General features: G+C 45.7%; 1 protein-coding gene across 3 annotated transcripts in view; it reads left to right on the top strand.

The window, feature by feature from the left end:
- The window catches only part of STK40 (serine/threonine kinase 40), a 41,461-nt gene that overhangs the window by 4,056 nt on the left and 17,301 nt on the right, over nucleotides 1-20,104 (top strand). For 2 of the 3 annotated variants that reach the window (XM_063140424.1, XM_063140423.1), the window contains exons 2-6: nucleotides 11,404-11,520; nucleotides 12,945-13,030; nucleotides 14,219-14,362; nucleotides 15,582-15,809; nucleotides 16,276-16,328. In XM_063140424.1, the coding sequence (XP_062996494.1) occupies nucleotides 11,412-11,520; nucleotides 12,945-13,030; nucleotides 14,219-14,362; nucleotides 15,582-15,809; nucleotides 16,276-16,328 (620 nt within the window). In that variant the 5' untranslated portion in view covers nucleotides 11,404-11,411. Of the gene's footprint in view, nucleotides 1-11,403; nucleotides 11,521-12,039; nucleotides 12,113-12,944; nucleotides 13,031-14,218; nucleotides 14,363-15,581; nucleotides 15,810-16,275; nucleotides 16,329-20,104 lie in introns of those variants that run through there. The other variant, XM_063140426.1, reaches the window with a different exon arrangement.

Below are 20,104 nucleotides of genomic sequence, written 5' to 3'. Positions count from 1 at the left end.
AATGAAGGACAAGCTAGGATACATACATCCAGTTGTTTGCATCTGGTTATGTGTTAGTTTTCTGGTGGGCATCATACAACTTAATCCAGTGTGCGTTTCAGGGCAGGAGTTTCCTGTTGGAAATCTGAGCATTCCAGTGTTCCTTTTTAATGGTTCTACAGTGGTGGCCAAAATTGTGGACACTTTTTGAAATTTTCATGTTTTGCAACTTTGCATGCTTATAGAAAATGTTCTGTTACACGAACGCTCTTCCAGAACATTTGAGAACTACAAGTTCAATCGCAGCTTTTAAAGCTCAACTAAAAACTTTTCTTTTTCCTAAAGCTTTTAAAACTTGATGTTGTGCAGACTTTATACTGTTAGTTTTTCCCTACCCTGTGCCTGTTTGCATTCTCTTCCCCTCCTTATTGTTTTACTAGGATTTTATTAGATTGTAAGCCTATGCGGCAGAGTCTTGCTATTTACTGTTTTACTCTGTACAGCACCATGTACATTGATGGTGCTATATAAATAAATAATAATAATAAAATAATAGTTTATATATCAATTGAAAGAGAATTTAATGCTGAATTCAATACAAAAACCAGAATGCAAATATCTGCAGTACAAAAACAACTTTGCTTACTTTTGTCTAAAAATAAACAGGTGTGATTGAGTGAAGAAGCGGATTGGAATTGCAAACCCTACTGGTCAATCACAGTCCTTGTTCTGGGGACCAATCACATGGCAGTAGCTGCGATACATCATGTTTCAAGTTGGGGAAAGTCAGTTCTGCTGTTTGTTCTGTAACTGAAGCACAATTGGAGATTGTGTGAATATTTGAAGTATTTCTCAAATTAAAAGCGAACGTATGTACATCATAAATAGAGCAATGGCAACAAAGAAAAGAGTTGAAAAGGAAAAGAAGCAGGATTGTTGTATTATGTGAATGAAGTCTTTCAATTGATATATAAACATTTGAATTTCATGGAACAGAACATTTTCTATAAGCATGCAAAGTTGAAAAACATGAAAATTTCAAAAAGTGTCCACAGTTTTGGCCACCACTGTAGTCCTATTTGTAGCAGTGCCTAAAGTAGTGTGTGTTACTGTTGTGACCTCTAAATCGATACATCGATATATTTTTGAAAGGGCTCCCCATTTGACATGGGTATCAACTTTTAAATAAGTGCATTACTTCTGCCAATGGCTGATTGACTTCTGATGGGCTTGAATAGATGGTGCTGCCTTTTGCCGAGTCAAAACACTGGTCTATCTAATGTGTGACTCTCTGTTGTATTCCAGCTGACAGCCATTCTCCAAGGTGCTGGGCCTTACCAGCCTTTTGACTGGAGATGCTGCAACTTGAACCCGAGACTTTCTGCATGCAAAGTATGAGTTCTGCCACTGAACAATTATTATTATTAGATTTATTTGTATCCCGCCTTTTGCCCCGTGCTGGCCCCTCCTTATGAAAATGGCAAGCATACCATGTGCAAAGTGTGACAAAAAGATGCAGAGCATCTATGGTACTGAATAAGGTGTACAAAATTATGCAGAGGTGTACAAAATTATGCATGATATGGAGAATGTGGACAGGGAGACATTTTTCTCCCTATCTCAAAATACTAGAACCCAATGAGGTCATCCCATGAAACTGATGGGAGATCCAAGACAAATAAAAGGAAGGACTTCTTCACACAGCTCATAGTTAAATTATGGAACTCACTACCACAAGATGTAGTGATGGCCAACCTGGATGGCTTTAAAAGGGGGTTGCATAAATTCCTGGAGGCTAAGGCTATCAATGGCTACTAGCCCTGATGATTGTGTGCTATCTCCAGTATTTGAGGCAATAAGCCTGTGTGCACCAGTTGCTGGGGAACATGGACGGGAGGGTGCTGTTGCACCATGTCCTGCTTGTTCATCCCTGGCCGATGGCTGGTTGGCTACTGTGTGAACAGAGTGCTGGACTAGATGGACCCTTGGTCTGATCCAGCAGGGCTCTTCTTATGTTCTTACCAAGCTGCAGTGCAAAAATCTCTCTTGGAACAGTCCCCACAGTTGGGGCCTGGTGCACACAGGATAGAGGCTGTGATTGGGCCATGGTTACTCACTCTAGGTTTGGCAGCAACCAAATGAATCAATGCCATTGTACACTGCCTGTTCTCCAGCAAGCCCAGAGGGCAACGAAAGGGTATCTAAATGTACTAGTCAGATCCTGACATGCTTAGCTTCAGAGACAGAAATACACCTTCGGGCCATTTTTGAGGCCCGCATAACTTGCCACATCCCTGGGGTTATTTGCCGTTGATGAACAGCTCCCTAGAAACTTTGACATGGGAGAGCACTACAGATATTTTGAGACAACTAACGCACTTGAAAAGGTCTGTGTGCTGCCTGTGCTTTTCCTTTTCCTATCTGCCTGTGGTCTGGTCAGCCAAGATCTCATTTTTATCAGGACTTGCTTTGTGAACCTTTCCTCCAAAGGTTCATACATTTGAAGTTTCTCCCATTCTTTCCAGAATTTTACATGTGCTAAATGCAAGAGCAGTTTGTATGAGCTCAGCATGTTCGAAAAGATATACAGCATCAGTTCTGCAAGCACTGAAAATTCAGGATTTGAAACTGAGGGATCAGCTAAAACAAGCTGCTGTTCTTGGGAGCTTAGGTTTGAATGTCATGAGAATTCAGTCTGTGGCCCTCTGTTAATGCATAGGGCACATGGATGGCTCTGAATACAGCTGGTTAACATGCACAGGAAGTCTTGCTTTGAAACTGGTCATGGATGCCAAATGTTGAAGAACATCTAAGAAGGTCTTCTCAGGCTTGCTAGTTGTGATGGGTGAGTCGTCCATTTCAACTCTGGCTCCTGTCCAAGGTCTGGAGATGTTGGAAGGGTGCAGCTGTTGGGTATCATGAATAGACTGGCTTGCTATTTTGGAGTGCTGTAGCCTTCCTCCACTTGCCCTGGTCTCCTTGCCCACATTTGGTCAGGGAGGTAAACTTTGTGGCTTGCTCTGAGCGAAACCTGCCAAGCCCACATAGCTCGCATACCTTCCGCCAGCAAACAGCTCTAAAATAAGATTGTTCAGAGAACAGACTACTGGGCTAGGGATAGCCTTAGGAAAATGGAGCTTTTGCATTTGAGCTACATCTGGAGTTTGCTTAAATAGTATTCTGCGGACAGTGATGTGAGTCTTCTGGGAAATGCTTAGTTGAACATTTTTCAGCTCTCCTATAGAGATCTGCTTCAGGACGTTTGGTTGACTGATGTTTAGTAAACAAAATGAGAACTGCCACACTAATTATACATGCTGTATCAATATATGAAAAGTCTTTTCAGTAGCCAAAAGTAGGTGAAACGAAATATTGGATGTGGGGAATTAATACAGTGTATTTAGTGAGGATTATATGTTGATGTATTCAAACAAATTCAAAGCTTTAATTGGGAATTGTTTTTACTGGAGTGTTTGTAAATACTTTAAAACCTTACAGCTGAAACTTACACTTCCCTCATATTATTTGGGTTTTAACAGCAAATCATTTACATTTTTACTCAGATGTAACTCCTGCTGAGCTCAATGGGGCTTACTTAAAGATACAAAAAACTGTTAACATATTAATTTCCCTGAAGAACTGTATGTGTGTGTGTGTGTGTGTGTGTGTGTATGCATCTTAGGTATAGTCACCTGAAAAAAAGTTAAATTAAGCTTAAAATTAAATTAAAACTTTGATTTTGGATTAGACTAGTATTATATCCATTCCAGTGGCCTAATTTGAGCTGTATTGGGCTCATTCATTAACTTACTAATTTATTTTATGAAACAGCACATTTCTAAAAATGGGTTGCAGTTGTGGAAATATTTTCCACCCCACATTACTGTTGAGAAATAACTTCACCCTTGAGCTTGTGTCTTTACTGTATATAATATGTTGATGAATGTACAACTTCTTCAAAATTAGTTTTCTTGAGACTTTGACTGATGGAAGTCTGTCTTGCCTTCTGACAAACATTCTTAGCACAGAATCATCCAGAATTTTGAAGGATTGATGAGTGAGATCTGATAGCAATGAGCAGCAAAAGCTTTGCACTTTGGTTGGGTCATCAGTTGTGTAGCAGTGCAACATGCAAAACCTGCATGTTCCTGTAGCAGAGTTGTTGTTGAATGTGTCATATGTCAAAAGGCTGAAAGTGAAACCTCTTCGTCATTTTGAGGTCCTTTAACAGATGCCATTAACCAGGGCATATCTACATAGAAGACTTAAACTGGCTTACTAGTCAACTTTTCTCACTACAGAACTCTGGGAACTGCAGTTGTGTGGCTGACTAGGGACTCCCCACCAGAATTCTCAGCTCCTTTCAACTACAGCTCCTGTGGAAGCCAAGCCATGACAGTGACATTGTTCTACAACAGATACACGGTTGTAGTGTAAATAAGCCTGCTCTGCATTCTGTATCCTTAGTGGCTATCAGGGCTCCACTGAAAAAATTAGGAACTGATTTTTAGGCACCAGAGGTATCTTCCAGGTGTAGATAGATGCTGGTTACACTGCCAAGATGCAGAAAACTGGGACATGTAATAGATATGTTCTTGCATATCAGAGGCAACAAACCCAGACCTTCAGCCATCTGCTCTGTCTGGTGACTCAACAGCAGTAGTTTCATCAGTGTCATAAAATTTCCCAAGGTCCTATCTTATGAAATGTATTGCTCCAGAATCTGCAAATTAATCCACTCTGCCTATCTTTTATTGTGGGGGAGCTTCTCCAAACATTTTCTAGAGTACATTTGAGACCATCTTGGATTATTTTTTAAGACCAAAGCAAAACTATCTTTGCAAAACTTCTAACATTGCCTTGCTTGTATCTATGTTTTCTGTATTAATATGAAAAAAGTGCCACAAATTTATTATGAGAAGTTGTGGAGCTTTGTAATATTAATGCTGATAATAAAAAGTTGATTAAGTGATCCAATGCCTGGATCGGCAGTGCTAAAACAGGTGGTTCTTCAGTGGGACAGCCCACTTGTACCCTCTCCCCATGAAAGGACTGGAGTATGGCCGGTCTATCTTGGAGGCCAGGATAAGTTAAAGGCCTTTGGGTGTTTCTTGACCGCTAGTTTCCAAAGGGCCTGGCTGTTCTGTTAGTTGTTCCTGCTGCATTGGCCTTTCTTCAGGGGTGGGAAATGTCCCAGGTAGCTGATCTTTAATATTTCATGCCGGTGCTAGAGATCCCAAATATTTAATCAGCCTAACATTTTATTTGTTATCTCCAAAATCCCCAGTGATGGTGCTCCAGCCTTTGAAATACTTCCCCAACCCATGGCTATTTGGCTAGAGAAGGATCTGGACCAGGGAGCTATGTTCTAGGACAAATTGGCTCACTGCCTGTGTATGTTCCAAGGCAGCTTTTTGTTGGCTAAACCTGCCTCAACTGCACTTAGCAAATGAACAAATGCTCCTGGCAGATAGCTATTAACTTGACATGGGGGATGTCCTTTACATGTGGCAGTTAGTTGCATTGTCCTGATGCATCCTCTAAACTGATGGGTGTTCTACTTGATATTTTTGCTTGAGAGCAGCTCTCTTGGCATGGAAGGGATACCTTGGACAGTAGTTTCCACCTGCTCGGGAATTAAGGACAATTTCATTGATTTCCAGTGCATCTAGATTAAGATGCTTTAATCCAATTTGGGATGGGATTGTTATCGTTGTGCTCTGCATTGGTCTGCTGCTCCCCCTTATTGTTTGGTATGTTATGGTCTACCTAGTTTGTATCTGTATGACAGATACATTGCGGGCCTAAAGTTTGCATGCTGAATGTCTTAGGCTCAGTCCCTTGCATCTCAGGATGGCTGGGATGAGACCAGCCGAAGCCTTGAGACCCTCACAAGCAGCAATTCTGGGCCAGGTGGTCTGTTGGCAGGTCCTTGAATCCTCATGGTTCTTGGGAGACAAAAATAGGAGTTGCAGAAGGCTCTCTTTAGGCTGTGTCCAGAGCAGCACTTTGTTTGGTTTTGTCTATTGCTGTCCTGGTATTTGTCCCTTTGCCATATTCCATTTAAGAACATAAGAACATAAGAAGAGCCCTGCTGGATCAGACCAAGGATTCATCTAGTCCAGCACTCTGTTCACACAATGGCCAACCAGCCATTGGCTAGGGACCAACAAGGCAGGACATGGTGCAGCAGTACCCTCCCACCATGTTCCCCAGCTTTTTCTTCTGCATTGTTGTCGCCTTTAGCAACTTCTCCTTTGCTTCTGTTTTGTCACTCAACCTGGAATAAGAAATGTTCCTTGCAGGGTTCCCTTCTAGGGGTTGTCAATATTTCTGGTTTCTGCAGTCATGATCTGTTCTTGCCTCCTCATTCTTAGCACAGTTTTTCTAGGAACTGTTTATAGGTGGAGTGAGCCTTCTGGTGTCTAAATTCCTCACTCACTACAATGTTTTAAAAGCTTTCTTGTCTTTCCCAAACAACAACAACAACCACTCTGAGAGTGTTGCTAACTAGCACAAGATCCCTTTGTGTGGCTTTGCAGTGGTTCTCCTGGATAGCTTTGAAATGGAGCTTTGTTGTACAGAATTTGCAGAACAGTTGTATTTTCAGAGGGATGCTGCAGCTTCTGCAAACTGAAATGCAGCCAAGAAGCGGCAGCAAAAGCGGGGCCTCTAGTTCAACCACAGAAGGAGCTTTCACTGGCTGCTCTTTGTGGGCCGTGCAAAGTTGTAACAAAGCAGATGTTCACATTTACTCTATAAAGATGGACAGATCCAAGCACAGGGCTAAAACATGGAGAACATCTGGCTTATAATTGGCCCTCTGTGTTGCCCTCTGCGCCCTTTCACGGCTGCTTGATTGTGACCAAAGCCAAAACATACAGATTTGGTGCCTAGAAAAGTTGCATTCTGCAACCTGAGTAGTTATTCAATTCATTTTTTTTAATACTGTCACAGACCCTTCAAAAGACAAAACCGAACATCAATGACAGACATCAATGACAGACATTAAGATATGCCAGTAAAATATCTTTGTGTATATTTACTCCTTTTATTTGTTATTTATTTGTTATTTAAAGCCCTATGAAGAGAGACTGAAACAATTGGGCAGGTTTAGCCTGGAGAAGAGAAGATTGAGGGGAGACATGATAGCCCTCTTCAAATACTTGAAAGGTTGTCACACAGAAGAGGGCCAGGATCTCTTCTCGATCCTCCCAGAGTGCAGGACATGGAATAACGGGCTCAAGTGACAGGAAGCCAGATTGCGGCTGGACATCAGGAAAAACTTCCTGACTTTTAGAGCGGTACGATAATGGGGAGGTTGTGGGCTCTCCCACACTAGAGGCCTTCAAGAGGCAGCTGGACAACCATCTGTCAGGGATGTTTTAAGGTAGATTCCTGCATGAGCAGGGGGTTGGACTCGATGGCCTTATAGGCCCCTTCCAGTTCTGCTATTCTATGGTTCTATGTTTATATCCTGCCTTTCCTGCTAAGAGCCCAAGGCAGTCCTTCTCTACAACCCTTCTACATTGTGCTCTGCATGGTACATCTGAACACTGCAGTAAGTCCTTGCAGTGTACATGACAAGGCTGCTGGAGTGGAAGAGATGGGCAGGCTAAATTGGCCACACACACACATGATCTTCTGCATCAAGTAACCTCAGAGAAGCAAATGAGCACATGTGGGATTTTGTATGGATCTTTTGTCTGTAATCGTTTCTGACTTTCCTCCCAGTGAACTAGCAGATCAGGACAGAGGCTGGTGGGATTCCTCTGTGGACTTAATCAATCAATCAATCAGTCAAGTTTATTACGGTAAAATTACCAGCATATCAGAACAAATGAACAATGAAATACAGTTTAAAAACAACAGTAAAGTTAAAATTGAGGGATTAAAAGTCAAAATATACAAGCACCAACAGAAGAAAACATGAGAAAACCCATCTGTAGAATGCTTAACAATGTTAATTTATCACCTCTCTACGATGGTTTATGGCTGCTGCGCAAAATCTAACAACTTTAGCTGTGACTTGAAAGTTCAGGTCTGACAAGAGATACTCTAGGTAGAATTCATTCGGTCTGCGTGAATTTTTTTGTATGAGTGAGGTTATAAGAGAGGATCTGAGGTCTTGATAAAAGTTACAGTAAAGTAGGAGGTGACCCACTGTCTTTGCTTCTCCCATCTCACACGGGCAAATCCGCTTACTATAAGGGATCTTTTTGAATCTACCTTCCAACAGTGCGGACGATAAAACATTAAACTTTGCTAACATAAATGCCTTTCTGAGTTTGGGGATGGTCAAATTTATCAAATAGTTAGCAGGTGCAAATGACCCTCTATTCCTAAAAACAAGGTATAGAGCTGCTTGACTTAAATGGTTTTGAAGTTCAATATCTCGAATTCACTGGGAGATACCTATTTTTGCTTTGGCATACCATAAGGTTATGATAGCAATTGTAGAAAATCCTAAAGTTAATTATTTCATACTTAGTAACTTTTCCCACTTTGATTGGAAAGACTCGGTCAATATAAGTGGAGGCAGTCCGACAGGCGCAAACATAATTTTTAACCAGAAATGGAATTTACGTAGCCATATGGGAGCCTCTATTGAAATTTGACCTGCCTCTAGCTGTATAATTGCATTGGGAACACAGCTTGGAATACCAAATATTGCTCTCAAAAATTTAGTTTGCACAGCCTCCAATGGGACAAAGTTTTCATATATACTTATTTCTGAGCTGTACAGCATCTGGGCTAAAACCTTGGCAACAAAAATCTGGATAACAGAAGGGATGTGCTGCCCTCCTTTGTTGTAAAAGGGGAGGAGTGCCTTTACACTTCTCTGCATGTTTGCAATAGCATTTTTTGATTGTACCCTCCGTGTTCCAGATGAGTGGAATATTATTCCTAAGTACCTGTAGGTCACCTGTTCAAATTGATGATCATTTATTTGCCATTTGTGCTTTGTCCTCTTCCTGGAGAACACTACAACCTTAGTTTTATCATAATTGATTTGCAATAGTTCATTTTTACAGTAAATGCCCAGGGCCCTCAACAGGCACCTCAGTCCAGCACTTGTCAGTGTTAGAAGTATTATTATTATTATTTTTATTATTATTATTATTATTATTATTATTTATTTATTTATTTATTTATATAGCACCATCAATGTACATGGTGCTGTACAGATTACACAGTAAATAGCAAGACCCTGCCGCATAGGCTTACAATCTAATAAAGTTGTTGTAAACAATAAGGAGGGAAAGAGAATGCAAACAGGCACAGGGAAGTGTAAACAGGCACTGGGTAGGGTGAAGCTAAACAGTATAGAGTCAGAACAAACTCAATATTTAAAAGCTATAGGGAACAGAAAAGTTTTTAGCTGAGTTTTAAAAGCTGTGATTGAGTTTGTAGTTCTCAAGTGTTCTGGAAGAGCGTTCCAGGCGTAAGGGGCAGCAGAAGAAAAAGGACGAAGCCAAGTAAGGGAAGTAGAGGTCCTTGGGCAGGCGAGAAGCATGGCATCAGAGGAGCGGAGAGCACGAGCGGGGCAATAGTGTGAGATGAGAGAGGAGAGATAGACAGGAGCTAGACCGTGAAAAGCTTTGAAGGTCAACAGGAGAAGTTTATATTGGATTCTGGAGTGAATTGGAAGCCAATGAAGAGATACTGCGTCATCTGCATAAAGCAGAATTGACAGAGGTCTGTTAAACAAACTGGGGTGGTGAGAGCGTACCCTCACTAAGCTTTTAACCAGGGAGTGAATATGAAAATTGAACAGAGTAGGGGCTAAAATGCAACCCTGTTCCACCTCTGTGGGCTGGCATTTCTCTTTGCTTCTGGGAGACTCCCTCGGTCCTGCTGTGGCTGCAGCAGCAGCTGACGTTTCGGGTTTGATGACAAATGGTGCCTGCCAGGAGTCTCCCGGGAGACATGATTCATCTGCTCTGCCTGCCTGTCAGCTTCAGCAGCGTGGGAACTTCTCTTGTGTTTCCCCATGTCGTCTTCCGCTTAGGCACATCAGTCTCGGGTTGGTATCCAGGGGTGCCTGGGGCTTGAACGGGCTCACAGTACCCATTCTAAAATTCCTCTTTGGCGAGGAGAGAGAGAGAGAGAGAGAGAGAGAGAGAGAGAGAATCTTCAGTTTCCAACAGCTGTTTCCAGTAAGGCTTATGTTTTACGTGGATGTGGTGCCTGAAAGGATGTTGAGTGTTCTCAATTCGGCTGTTCCTCTTGGAGCCAAAAGCTGCAGTGGGGTTGGCTCCACGGAAAATCTCAGCTTGTGCTTCAGTTTGCATCCACTGCAGTTCATCATCAGACCCAGCATGTGGGTCTGTCTCTTGGAGCCCCTAACTCAAGGCAAGAAAACACATAGAATGTTTAAGTGCAAGTGCCTGACGCCGAGGTGATCCATGAGGCCTTTTCCGTTGCCGCATGCTTTTCCTGTTTTACTTGACCTGTATGTTACAAAGGGCTCATACACGGTGTTTTTCTCTTCCTGTATAATTAGTCTGTTTCCACAAGCCATGTAAAGTGCCATTTGTGAGCAGTTAGATGCCAGCTGCAGTCACAGAGCTCCAGTGGTCCCTAACAGACTGTGGCAGTTGTGGTAGATGAAACTGTGGCACTTGGGTTCATAGATCACTTGCATGAGGGTTCTCAGGGCTTTGTCTGCAAGTTGTGCAAGAACACGAATGCCTTTGTACAAGAGCATGTCTGGGGAGCACTGCATGGCCTTGATTGCTTGGCCTGTATGGATACAGAGTACAGATGTTCAACCTTTCTGCAGAGGCTTCCCCTGGCAGAAAGTAGATAAAGGACAACTTTTCCCCATCCAGTGGGGAAAGGAGGGTCCATTCTTATCATTGCTGCATCGAGTCTCAACTCCCGGAGCAGGGCTATTAATTTAGGCTGGGTCAACGTGCAATCTGGGGTCCCCAATTCAGCCCCTGAAGTGTGTTGATTGCCCCACACTGATTCTCCTTCCAGCTTCCTAGAGGTGTCTTCATGATGAATGGATGGATGGATGGATAGAAGGGGAGAAAGAAAATAGAGGCAACAATGTACAGAGCAGCGGAGGATTTCTCTTTTGCCGGTTGGTGGCAAAAGGGGCACAACAAGAGAAGAAGGGCTGGATGTCACTTATGGATTCACAAGCATGAGCCAAATCTTTGGGTGTAGGTGCAGTTTAAAAACGAATTCATCCCCAAGTCTACACCCAACTTCTTTGTTGGTTATTGCACAAAGCTGGGCTTGACCATGAGCCGGCTAGCTCATCTCTCCTTGACTGTCCACAGCCTTCAGTGAGCGGCAGTGGTTTATATGTAGCAACAGCTCAGCCTTGCTCAAGGCAATGGGGGTGTGCATGCACCGCTGTGAGACAGCTTCCTTCGCCCCTCACAGAGAGTGTCTGATCTCGCTTTCCAGAACTCAGAATGAAGCGGCGAGCATCTGACAGAGGAGGAGGTGGGGAAACATCTTCCAAGGCTCTCTGCCCAGGGGTTTCCAGCAACAACACCAAGCGGGCCGGGCCTTTCATTCTCGGTAAGCAAAAGGGGACACCCTGCGCTTATTTTGCGGTGTATCTGAAAGATGCAAGTTAATCACATTTGCATGACTGACTTGGCAACATTAATCCTGCTTCTGCAATGCCAGACACTGAAGCCCCTTCCCCTCCTTGAAAACTAGAAGTCATGTTCAGCCAGCACTCTGGCATCTGAAATCTCTCCAGGCATTTCTGAGCAAATTTTCATTACCAGAAGGCATAAAAGGTTGCTTTTTTTTTTGAAGGAAAGAAGCTGAGAATTTGAGGGATCAGAATTCTGTGCCCACTAGCGCATTCTGTGTTCCATGGGACACAGCAAAGATCTAACCCTGGCTATAATAGCCCCTTCCTCTACTTCCTTCCAAGTCCCTCCTGTTGCCACTGGGTTACTGACAACTCCCATTTCCACCCACCACGTTCCCTTCTAATACAGCTCATGCCATGTAGCTGGTTTACATGGTCACAACAAGCCACGGTGTGTACCAGGCATGATTTGCTTATTCGGTTGTCCAAACCCAGGTGGCATGGATGGCTTATTGGAGAGTTAAACAACCCTCAGATGACCCATGGGCTGTTGTAGAGTTATTTGAGGTTTGTGCCATAGCTCACAGCAAGCCACCATGGCTTGTGATCGTGCAAACCAGGTCATGGTCTCTAAAGGACAGGAGGTGGTTGGAACTGAATCATGTTGAAGAGCAGAAGTTCAGGAGGCCAAGGCCAATGTTATGTTTGTTTCTTTTATTTACTCTTTCTAAGCTGCCCTTAATCAAAAAGATCCCAGGGTAGTGTACCAAAGCAATTATCCTCTTTGTGCAAAGCTCTTCTGCTGGGCTCTAGTTCTGGAGGAGATGGCTGTGGGGTGCTCCTTCTTTGTATTGTACTAGGGTGGGAAGCTTTGGGTCCATCTTGATTTGAAGCTTTCTGTGGCTTGTGGAAAGACGCATAATCTATGCTGGGCAGGAAAAGGGGAACCTTCTGGTGATCAGAATAGGGAGCCGAACTACCTCCTCTGGTTCACAAGATCTCAGGGTGGTTAATAAACCACAGAGGCTTGTTAACCAGCATATGTGTGTGCCAGTCATGTGCCAGCCAGATTTACATAATAACCCTCACCAGAGCAGCTTTTTGTGACCTCAGAACCCAGCAAGGGGGCGGTTGTGGGGTTTTTTTTAACAAATCCAGAACCCATGGCCTGTTTTAGGGTTGCTGGTTGGTTTATTAACGACCCCAAACACCCACCTTTGCTGGGTTTGGATGTAACACCAAGCCACACTAGCTAGGGTTATTATGCAAATCCGGCCAGCGCACACAGGGTGGTTAGCAAGGCATCATGGCTTATTAACCCACCCACCCACCCTGCAGTCATGCAAACCAGCTCACTGAGTCAGAAGCAAAGCCTTTTGTTCTGCATTTTTGTTTCCAGGACCTCGCTTGGGCAACTCCCCGGTGCCTAGCATTGTCCAGTGTTTAGCAAGAAAGGACGGAACAGATGACTTCTACCAGCTCAAGGTAAATAGCCTGCAGAAGCTTCACTTCTCAAGGGGAACTGGTGAGATTTCAAAAGCAGCTGCACAACATGGCCTTGCCTGTTCCTTTAGCAGGCATGCTTATGATGGATGAAATTTTTATTATTATTACTATTTTTAATTTATTGTAGCACTGATGTGGTCGGGGACAGAGCAGAGCGGCATCGCCTTCTCTAATCACGAGCTTTTTTTGCGTGTTCTGCTGTGGCTGAAGCCATCAGAGGGAAAGGAAGCAGAGAGATTGTGTCATGTTTTTGAGATTGTATCCTGCCCTTTAGCCGTAGAAGGCTCTCATGGTGGCTTGCAGAAATATTTCTTAAGACAGTCCCTGCCCACAGGCTTACAGTCTAAAAAAAAAATGACACAAAAGGAAAGGGGATTGGGAGGGAGGAGGGGAAAAGGCAAATTTAGGCACTAGATTCTTAGTTCAGAGGGTCATGGACACAGTGGAAGGGCTGCTTCTTCCTTTCCCTCCGATGGCTTCAGCCACAGCAGAACATGCAAAGGAAGGGGATGCCGCTCTGCTTTGTCCCAAATCACATCACCTTGGGCTAGAGAGATGACCTGAGCAGGGCCACTCTTTGTCTGCAAGGCTTAGGGAAAGGAGGGCTTTGTGGAACAAGCAGCAGTACACAGCCGGGGTGCCACAGCAGAGAAGGCCCTCCTCCTGGTAGCCACCTGCCTCATTTCTTTTGGCAGGGGCTCACGGAGGAGGACCCCTGAGGATGATCTTAGGGTACATATGGAAGGAGGCGTTCCTTCAGATAACCTGGCCCCAAGCCATTTAGGGCTTTGCATGTTAATACCAGCACTTTGAATCAGACCTGGACTGGCAGCCAATGAAGCTGAAAAAGGACACGCGTAATGTGGTCTCATTGGCCAGTCCCTGTTAGCAAACGTGCTGCCCTGTTTTGTACCAGCTGAAGTTTCCGGACCATTTTCAAAGACATCCCCATGTATAACGCAAAGCCCATCAGGTCCCTCTAGAAAGATTGCCACGAGCGAGAAAAGAGATGTTGATGATAATTTCAAAATGTAAATAAAACCCAGGAGGGGCAGGGGGCCTGGCAGGCATGAAGAAAGGTCTCCGCTGTGTTGGACTTGAACTTGTTGCCTCTCTTGAGAAGAAATACAGCTCTCCTCCCATCCACCTTTGTTTCCTTCCCCAAAGATCCTCACCTTGGAGGACAGGAGTGACAAAGGCACAGAAACCCAAGAAGAGCGTCAGGGCAAGATGCTGCTCCACACGGAGTACTCCCTTCTCTCCCTCCTACACAGCCAGGACGGTGTGGTTCACCACCATGGCCTTTTCCAGGTAAGCACAGCCATCCTTGGTGCTTTTGGGAATTTGGCCACAGTGACTGGCCTGAGTGGTGTGTGTGTGCCCAGTGCATGCTCTACTAGCCTTTGCCTTTTGGAGCGCTAAGAGGCCTGCATTCTTAAAACCTAGACTCCTGTCCCACAAAAGTTCTCCCCACCCAGTTGTTCGCATTTTCCCTAACGATCACAATTTCTTCCACGCTTTTTGCTGCTGCCGCTTGCAGTGGCTGCTAGTGCCCCGGACCTAACTTCCATGTTTCCTCACGACACTGTTACAATAAAATGTCCCTCTGTGCTAATTTGGCCACAGCTGGCCCAAACAAGTGTTGGGTGCTCTTCAGTCAGATGTTCAGACTCTGCCTTGGTAGATTGGGAGGAATTCCGTGCTTCTGCTAAAAAGACTTTTCCCCGTAAGAAGCCATCCCTAGGCATTCTTGCCCCAGGTGCTGCTGCTGTGCTAAGGGCTGGCCGAAAGGAGACTCTTGAAATACAATGGACTGTCTATTCCGTGCCTGGGATCCCGTCAGACAAGTGTAGAATTGGGCAATGGCTATGATTTCTCCTGGTAAACATGAAGCAATATGCCTTCTGGTAGCCCTGCAAGCAGCATGTGTAGAGGTCAGCTGCTGATCAATGGCAAAGCCGGTCCTCCTCTCCCCTGTGTAATTTTTTATTATTATTATTATTATTATTATTATTATTATTATTATTATTATTTATAATATTTATATACCGCTCCCCATTGAAAATTTTGGAGCGGTATACAAGATAAAATGAAAAATAAAAACAGAATGAAACACTTAAAACAGATTTTAAAAGAAGCAAACTCATGGCTGGACATTAAGGAAAGGCTTCCTGGAATAATGATGTTTTCAGGAGGCGCGAAAGGAGTACAAAGTTGGCGCCTGCCTGACCTCCAGAGGCAGGGAGTTCCACAGGAGGGGAGCCACCACCCTGAAGGCTCTTCCCCTAGTGGATTCCAATCGGAGGATGAATCTATGTGGAACCACCAGGGGCAGGCCCTCGGATGACCTCAGTGACCGGGCAGGTTGGTAAGGGAGAAGGCGCTCTCTCAGGTATCCTGGTCCCAAGTTGTTTAGGGCTTTGTACACAAGTACAAGAACTTTAAACCTGGCCAGGTAGAGAATAGGCAGCCAGTGCAGCTGATGTCTGCCCACCCCCACCCACCCCCTGTATCTTTTGGGACTGTGCAGGACCGAGCCTGCGAGCTTGTTGAAGACCTGGAATCCAACCGGATGGTCCGAAAAATGAAGAAGCGCATCTGCCTGGTGCTGGACTGCCTCTGTGCCCACGACTTCAGCGACAAGACCGCCGACCTCATCAACCTCCAGCACTACGTCATCAAGGAGAAGCGCCTCAGCGAGCGGGAGACTGTTGTGATCTTCTACGACGTTGTGCGGGTGGTGGAAGCTTTGCACAAGGTACGTTCTGTGCTTTCCTTTCTGAGGCCTTTGTAGCGTGGGACCTGCCACGGCTAGGATGCACCAGGGGGCCACCCTCTCGGGTATATAGAAATATAGGAAGCTGCCTTATGCTGTCAGACCCTTGGTCCATCCCGCCCAGTGTTGTCGACACTGACTGGCAGCGGTTCTCCAGGGATTCAGGCAAGATTCTTTCATGGCCGTTCCTGGAGAAACCTGGTCTCGAACCTGGGACCTTCTGCCTGCAAAGCAAGGGGCTCTGTCACGTGGAGCTATGGTAGCAAGATCTTCCAGAGACTTTGCTGGTTAGGAGCACTAGCACTGGCTGAGGGAGACAAACGCAACTGGGGTGGGCAGAGGGGCTGGCCCGTGGAGGAACTGAACCTCGTGCTCCATGTTGGCGTTCCGTATCCCTCCAGATAACCTTGTTTGCTCTAGTGGTAGAAATTCTCCTTTGTCGTTCCAGAAGAACATTGTGCACAGGGACTTGAAGCTGGGGAACATGGTGCTGAACAAAAGGTGAGCTTGTTTTTTTGCACGTGTTTCTTCGCTCCGGGACGTTCTTTCTCCTGATGGTGGGATTTCTGTGGATTGTTTGAAGGCGTTCATGCAGGCGGCACACCAGAGGAAAAAAGAAAGGCTGTGTCTGTCAGAATCAGCCTAGGAAGTTTTCGCTTTCCAGTCTGTGCTGAAAACTTCCTAGGCTGATTTTGATAGACACGTGGGTCACGCAACAACCTAAGAAGGTGTGGCTGCTTCTCTCTTTTGAGCTGGAGAAGGCACTGAGGGACTTCCGTAGGATTTCAGGGAGGAGAGAGAAGGAAGTTGTGGAGGAGGCTGGTCGTGTGTCAGCCAACCCTCCACCTAGAATTCTGGTACTGGCGCCTACATTGCTCTAGGTGACTCCACAGCCCAGCCACTTGTGGAACCACTCTGGGATGACTGTCTAACAGTCACAGGTGAGACTAGGCCAACCAGTTTTATCCTCAGAGCCTAATTTCCAGGAGTTTCCACCGCCCTCTCCCTTCCTTTACACATAGGCAGCTCAGGGTTCATGGTTCACAGCCAGGAATGTCACTGACAGAAGTCCAGGCACACCTTTTAAAAACAACAACCCGTAAGTGGTTTTTGAATCTGCTGTTTACACGGTCTGCCTCGTGTTCAGTGTTTTGTGGCTCCAAGTTCTGGCGAGAGGCTGGGTAGTCAGTCCTTGAAGAGCCCACATCGTGTTCCTTTCATTCGCGGCTTGTGAGTTTCCTTAAGGTATTTAGCTGCCTGCTGTTGGAAAGGAAGGCCATGTTAGATGCTCTTTTGGTCTCAACTGCACTTAGGCTATTAAGGTCCCTTTCAGCTCTATGATTCTGTGACTAGGGGCGTTACTAGACGAGGCTCTAGCGCGCGTTACCTTCCGCAGTCACGTCGAGGCTTCCAGATGACGTTCACGAGGATCCGCCGTTATCCCGCGGTGAAGCCTCTTTCTCCCGACTTTAAAAAAGTGAGTTTTAGGACGCCTTTTCCTGCTGTCCCGCAGTAATTCGGAGTACGTGTGGGAGGATGTGAGGTCACTGCGGTCCGCACTGGGCAGGAAAAGGCGTGCTAAGGGGGAGTGGTCAGCGGCTTCGGTCAAGCCGCCTCCGCCATTTGCGCGCAGTCCGGCAGCTGGGGCAGCGCGGCGGAGCGGCTTTTTTTTTTTATTTCCCCAGTGACAGTTTGCGCAGGAACGGAGGACCGGAAAAGTGGCTGGTGACTCCTTGCGGTGGGCAGCTACCGTGGCCGCATAATGGCGGTGCTGTACGCTGCCTGTTAGTGTGGGTACCAGGCTGGCAGAGGGCAGAGCTGTTTGTGGGCTGCTGCCATGGCTACGGCCAGATGTGGGTTGGCTCCTTGGGATGGGGCACAGGGCACAGAGGCGGTCATCGCCGCCGACACCTCAGAGGCATGATGGGAGATGTAGGCACAGAGTGGCCATGCAGATGATTGACCTCGGGTCATATGACACCCGCCACGACCCCCATCAGGAAGTGAGCGCATCAATGTTGACCCTCAACAGCACCAGCAGCACTTCGGCTGGCACTGGCACTGCCGCCGCTGCCGCCGCCAGGGCCGGCGGCGGCATCGCTGACGGCTGCGCAAGTTTGCGGTCTTTCGGACGTGCGCAAACCGTGCAGCGAGCGAAAAAAAAAGCCGCGGCAATCAGGCCGGTGTTGCTGCGCAACCGTTCTCGCGGCGGCAGCAGCACAACCGGCGCAAACTTCCGCCACAAATCGAAGGCAGGTGTGGATGATGAGGCGTCACGGCTGAACGGGAAAAGCCGCTTTCACCGCTCCTCAACGACGGAACACCCGGTACGTCTAGCAACGCCCAAAGAAAACCTACATCAGCTTTTCTTAGAATTGGTTTGAATGCAGCCTGTTGCACTCCCCGTGAGGAAGGGTCCAGCTTCACAGCTGGGAGAAGCTGTCTGTTCCAGCCCTTTAGGTGGGTATCAAATTGTCACCTTGCCCACCTTTAGCAGCTGTGGCTAAAGTTGACTTTCACTGGTTCTGCCAACTGTAATCCTTCCTGATTAGATCTGATCTTGCCTCAGTTGCCCATGCTTGGAAATGTCTAAGTTAGATCACTGCATTGTGTTATACGTGGGACTGACTTAGAAGACTGTTTGGAATCTTTAATCAGTAAAGAATGCAACTGCTAGGTTATTCACTGGGGAGTTTAGATTTTACCATATTTGCCAAGACTTGGAAGATCTGAGCTGATTAAGGGTTTGTTTCTGGATATAATTTAGCATTCCTGGTTTATCTATAAAGGCCCAAACAGCTGAGGACCAACATCATTTTTAAGGACTGCTCACTCACCTTTTGCAATCGTGTCCTGCTTTTGCGTTTCCTGTCAACAGCGGGTCGACCACTGTGTGAACAGAATGCTGGGCTAGGTAGACTCTTGGTCTGATCCAGCCTGGCTCTTCTTATATTAAATTCTTATGATGGCTAATTTTCCTTCCCTAATTTTGTGAAGCAGGTCATTGACCCAGTTCACATGATCACAGCTTGGAAAATAAGCCACAGTGACTTATTTTCCCCACCATAAATGCCGGGGGGGAGGGGGGGATTAGCATAATGACCTTCGGCAATGCAGCTTGTTGTGTTGTGCAAACCAGTCCAGAGTGACTTGTTTCTGTGGGTAACACGCCATCCAGAACCCATGTGCTGGATTCACATGACATTCAGAATCTTGGCTGGATTCGCATGACATGACAAGCCCCACTGCTGAGGGTCATTATGCTATTCCCCATAAGAATTAATTATTAACCACTCTGCAATCATGCAAACCAGGTCGTCATAAGGCAGCTTCCTATGCTCTTAACTCTCTCCCAAACCTTCAGGAGTTTCCCTTTGACAGCGGACAGTTCCCAAAGGGAGATCGGGCTATGTCTTAGAACTACCATCTAGTAAATAGAAACCAAATGCACAGTTACAAGATGGGGGATACTTGACTCAGCAATACTACAAACGAGAAGGATCTTGGAATTGTTGTAGATCACAAGCTGAATATGAGCCAACAGTGCGATATGGCTGCAAGAAAGGCCAATGCTATTTTGCGCTGCATTAATAGAAGTATAGCTTCCAAATCGCGTGAGGTACTGGTTCCTCTCTATTCAGCCCTGGCTGGCCTCATCTTGAGTATTGCGTCCAGTTCTGGGCTCCACAATTCAAGAAGGACGCAGACAAGCTGGAGCGTGTTCAGAAGAGGTCAACCAGGGTGATCAGGGGTCTGGAAACAAAGCCCTATGAAGAGAGACTGAAAGAACTGGGCATGTTTAGCCTGGAGAAGAGAAGATTGAGGGGGAGACATGATAGCACTCTTCAAATACTTGAAATGTTTTCACTCAGAGGAGGGCCAGGATCTCTTCTCGATCCTCCCAGAGTGCAGGACACGGAATAACAGGCTCAAGTTAAAGGAAGCCAGATTCCAGCTGGACATCAGGAAAAACTTCCTGACTGTTAGAGTGGTACAACAATGGAACCAGTTACCTAGGGAGATTGTGGGCTCTCCCACACTAGAGGCCTTCAAGAGGCAGCTGGACAAGCATCTGTCAGGTATGCTTTAGGGTGGATTCCTGTATCGAGCCAGGGGGGTTGGACTCGATGGCCTTGTAGGCCCCTTCCAGCTCTACGATTCTATGATTCTATTGTTGTTGTTGTTGTTATTATTATTATTTATTGCATTTTTATACCGCCCAATAGCTGAAGCTCCCTGGGCGGTTCACAAAAACTAAAACAATTCAAAGTATAAAA

The sequence above is a fragment of the Elgaria multicarinata genome, chromosome 13, assembly GCF_023053635.1.
Source record: "Elgaria multicarinata webbii isolate HBS135686 ecotype San Diego chromosome 13, rElgMul1.1.pri, whole genome shotgun sequence".
Lineage (NCBI taxonomy): Eukaryota > Metazoa > Chordata > Lepidosauria > Squamata > Anguidae > Elgaria > Elgaria multicarinata.
The sequence above is the reverse complement of the archived record's forward strand: the minus strand, read 5'-3'. Positions and strand labels throughout refer to the sequence as shown.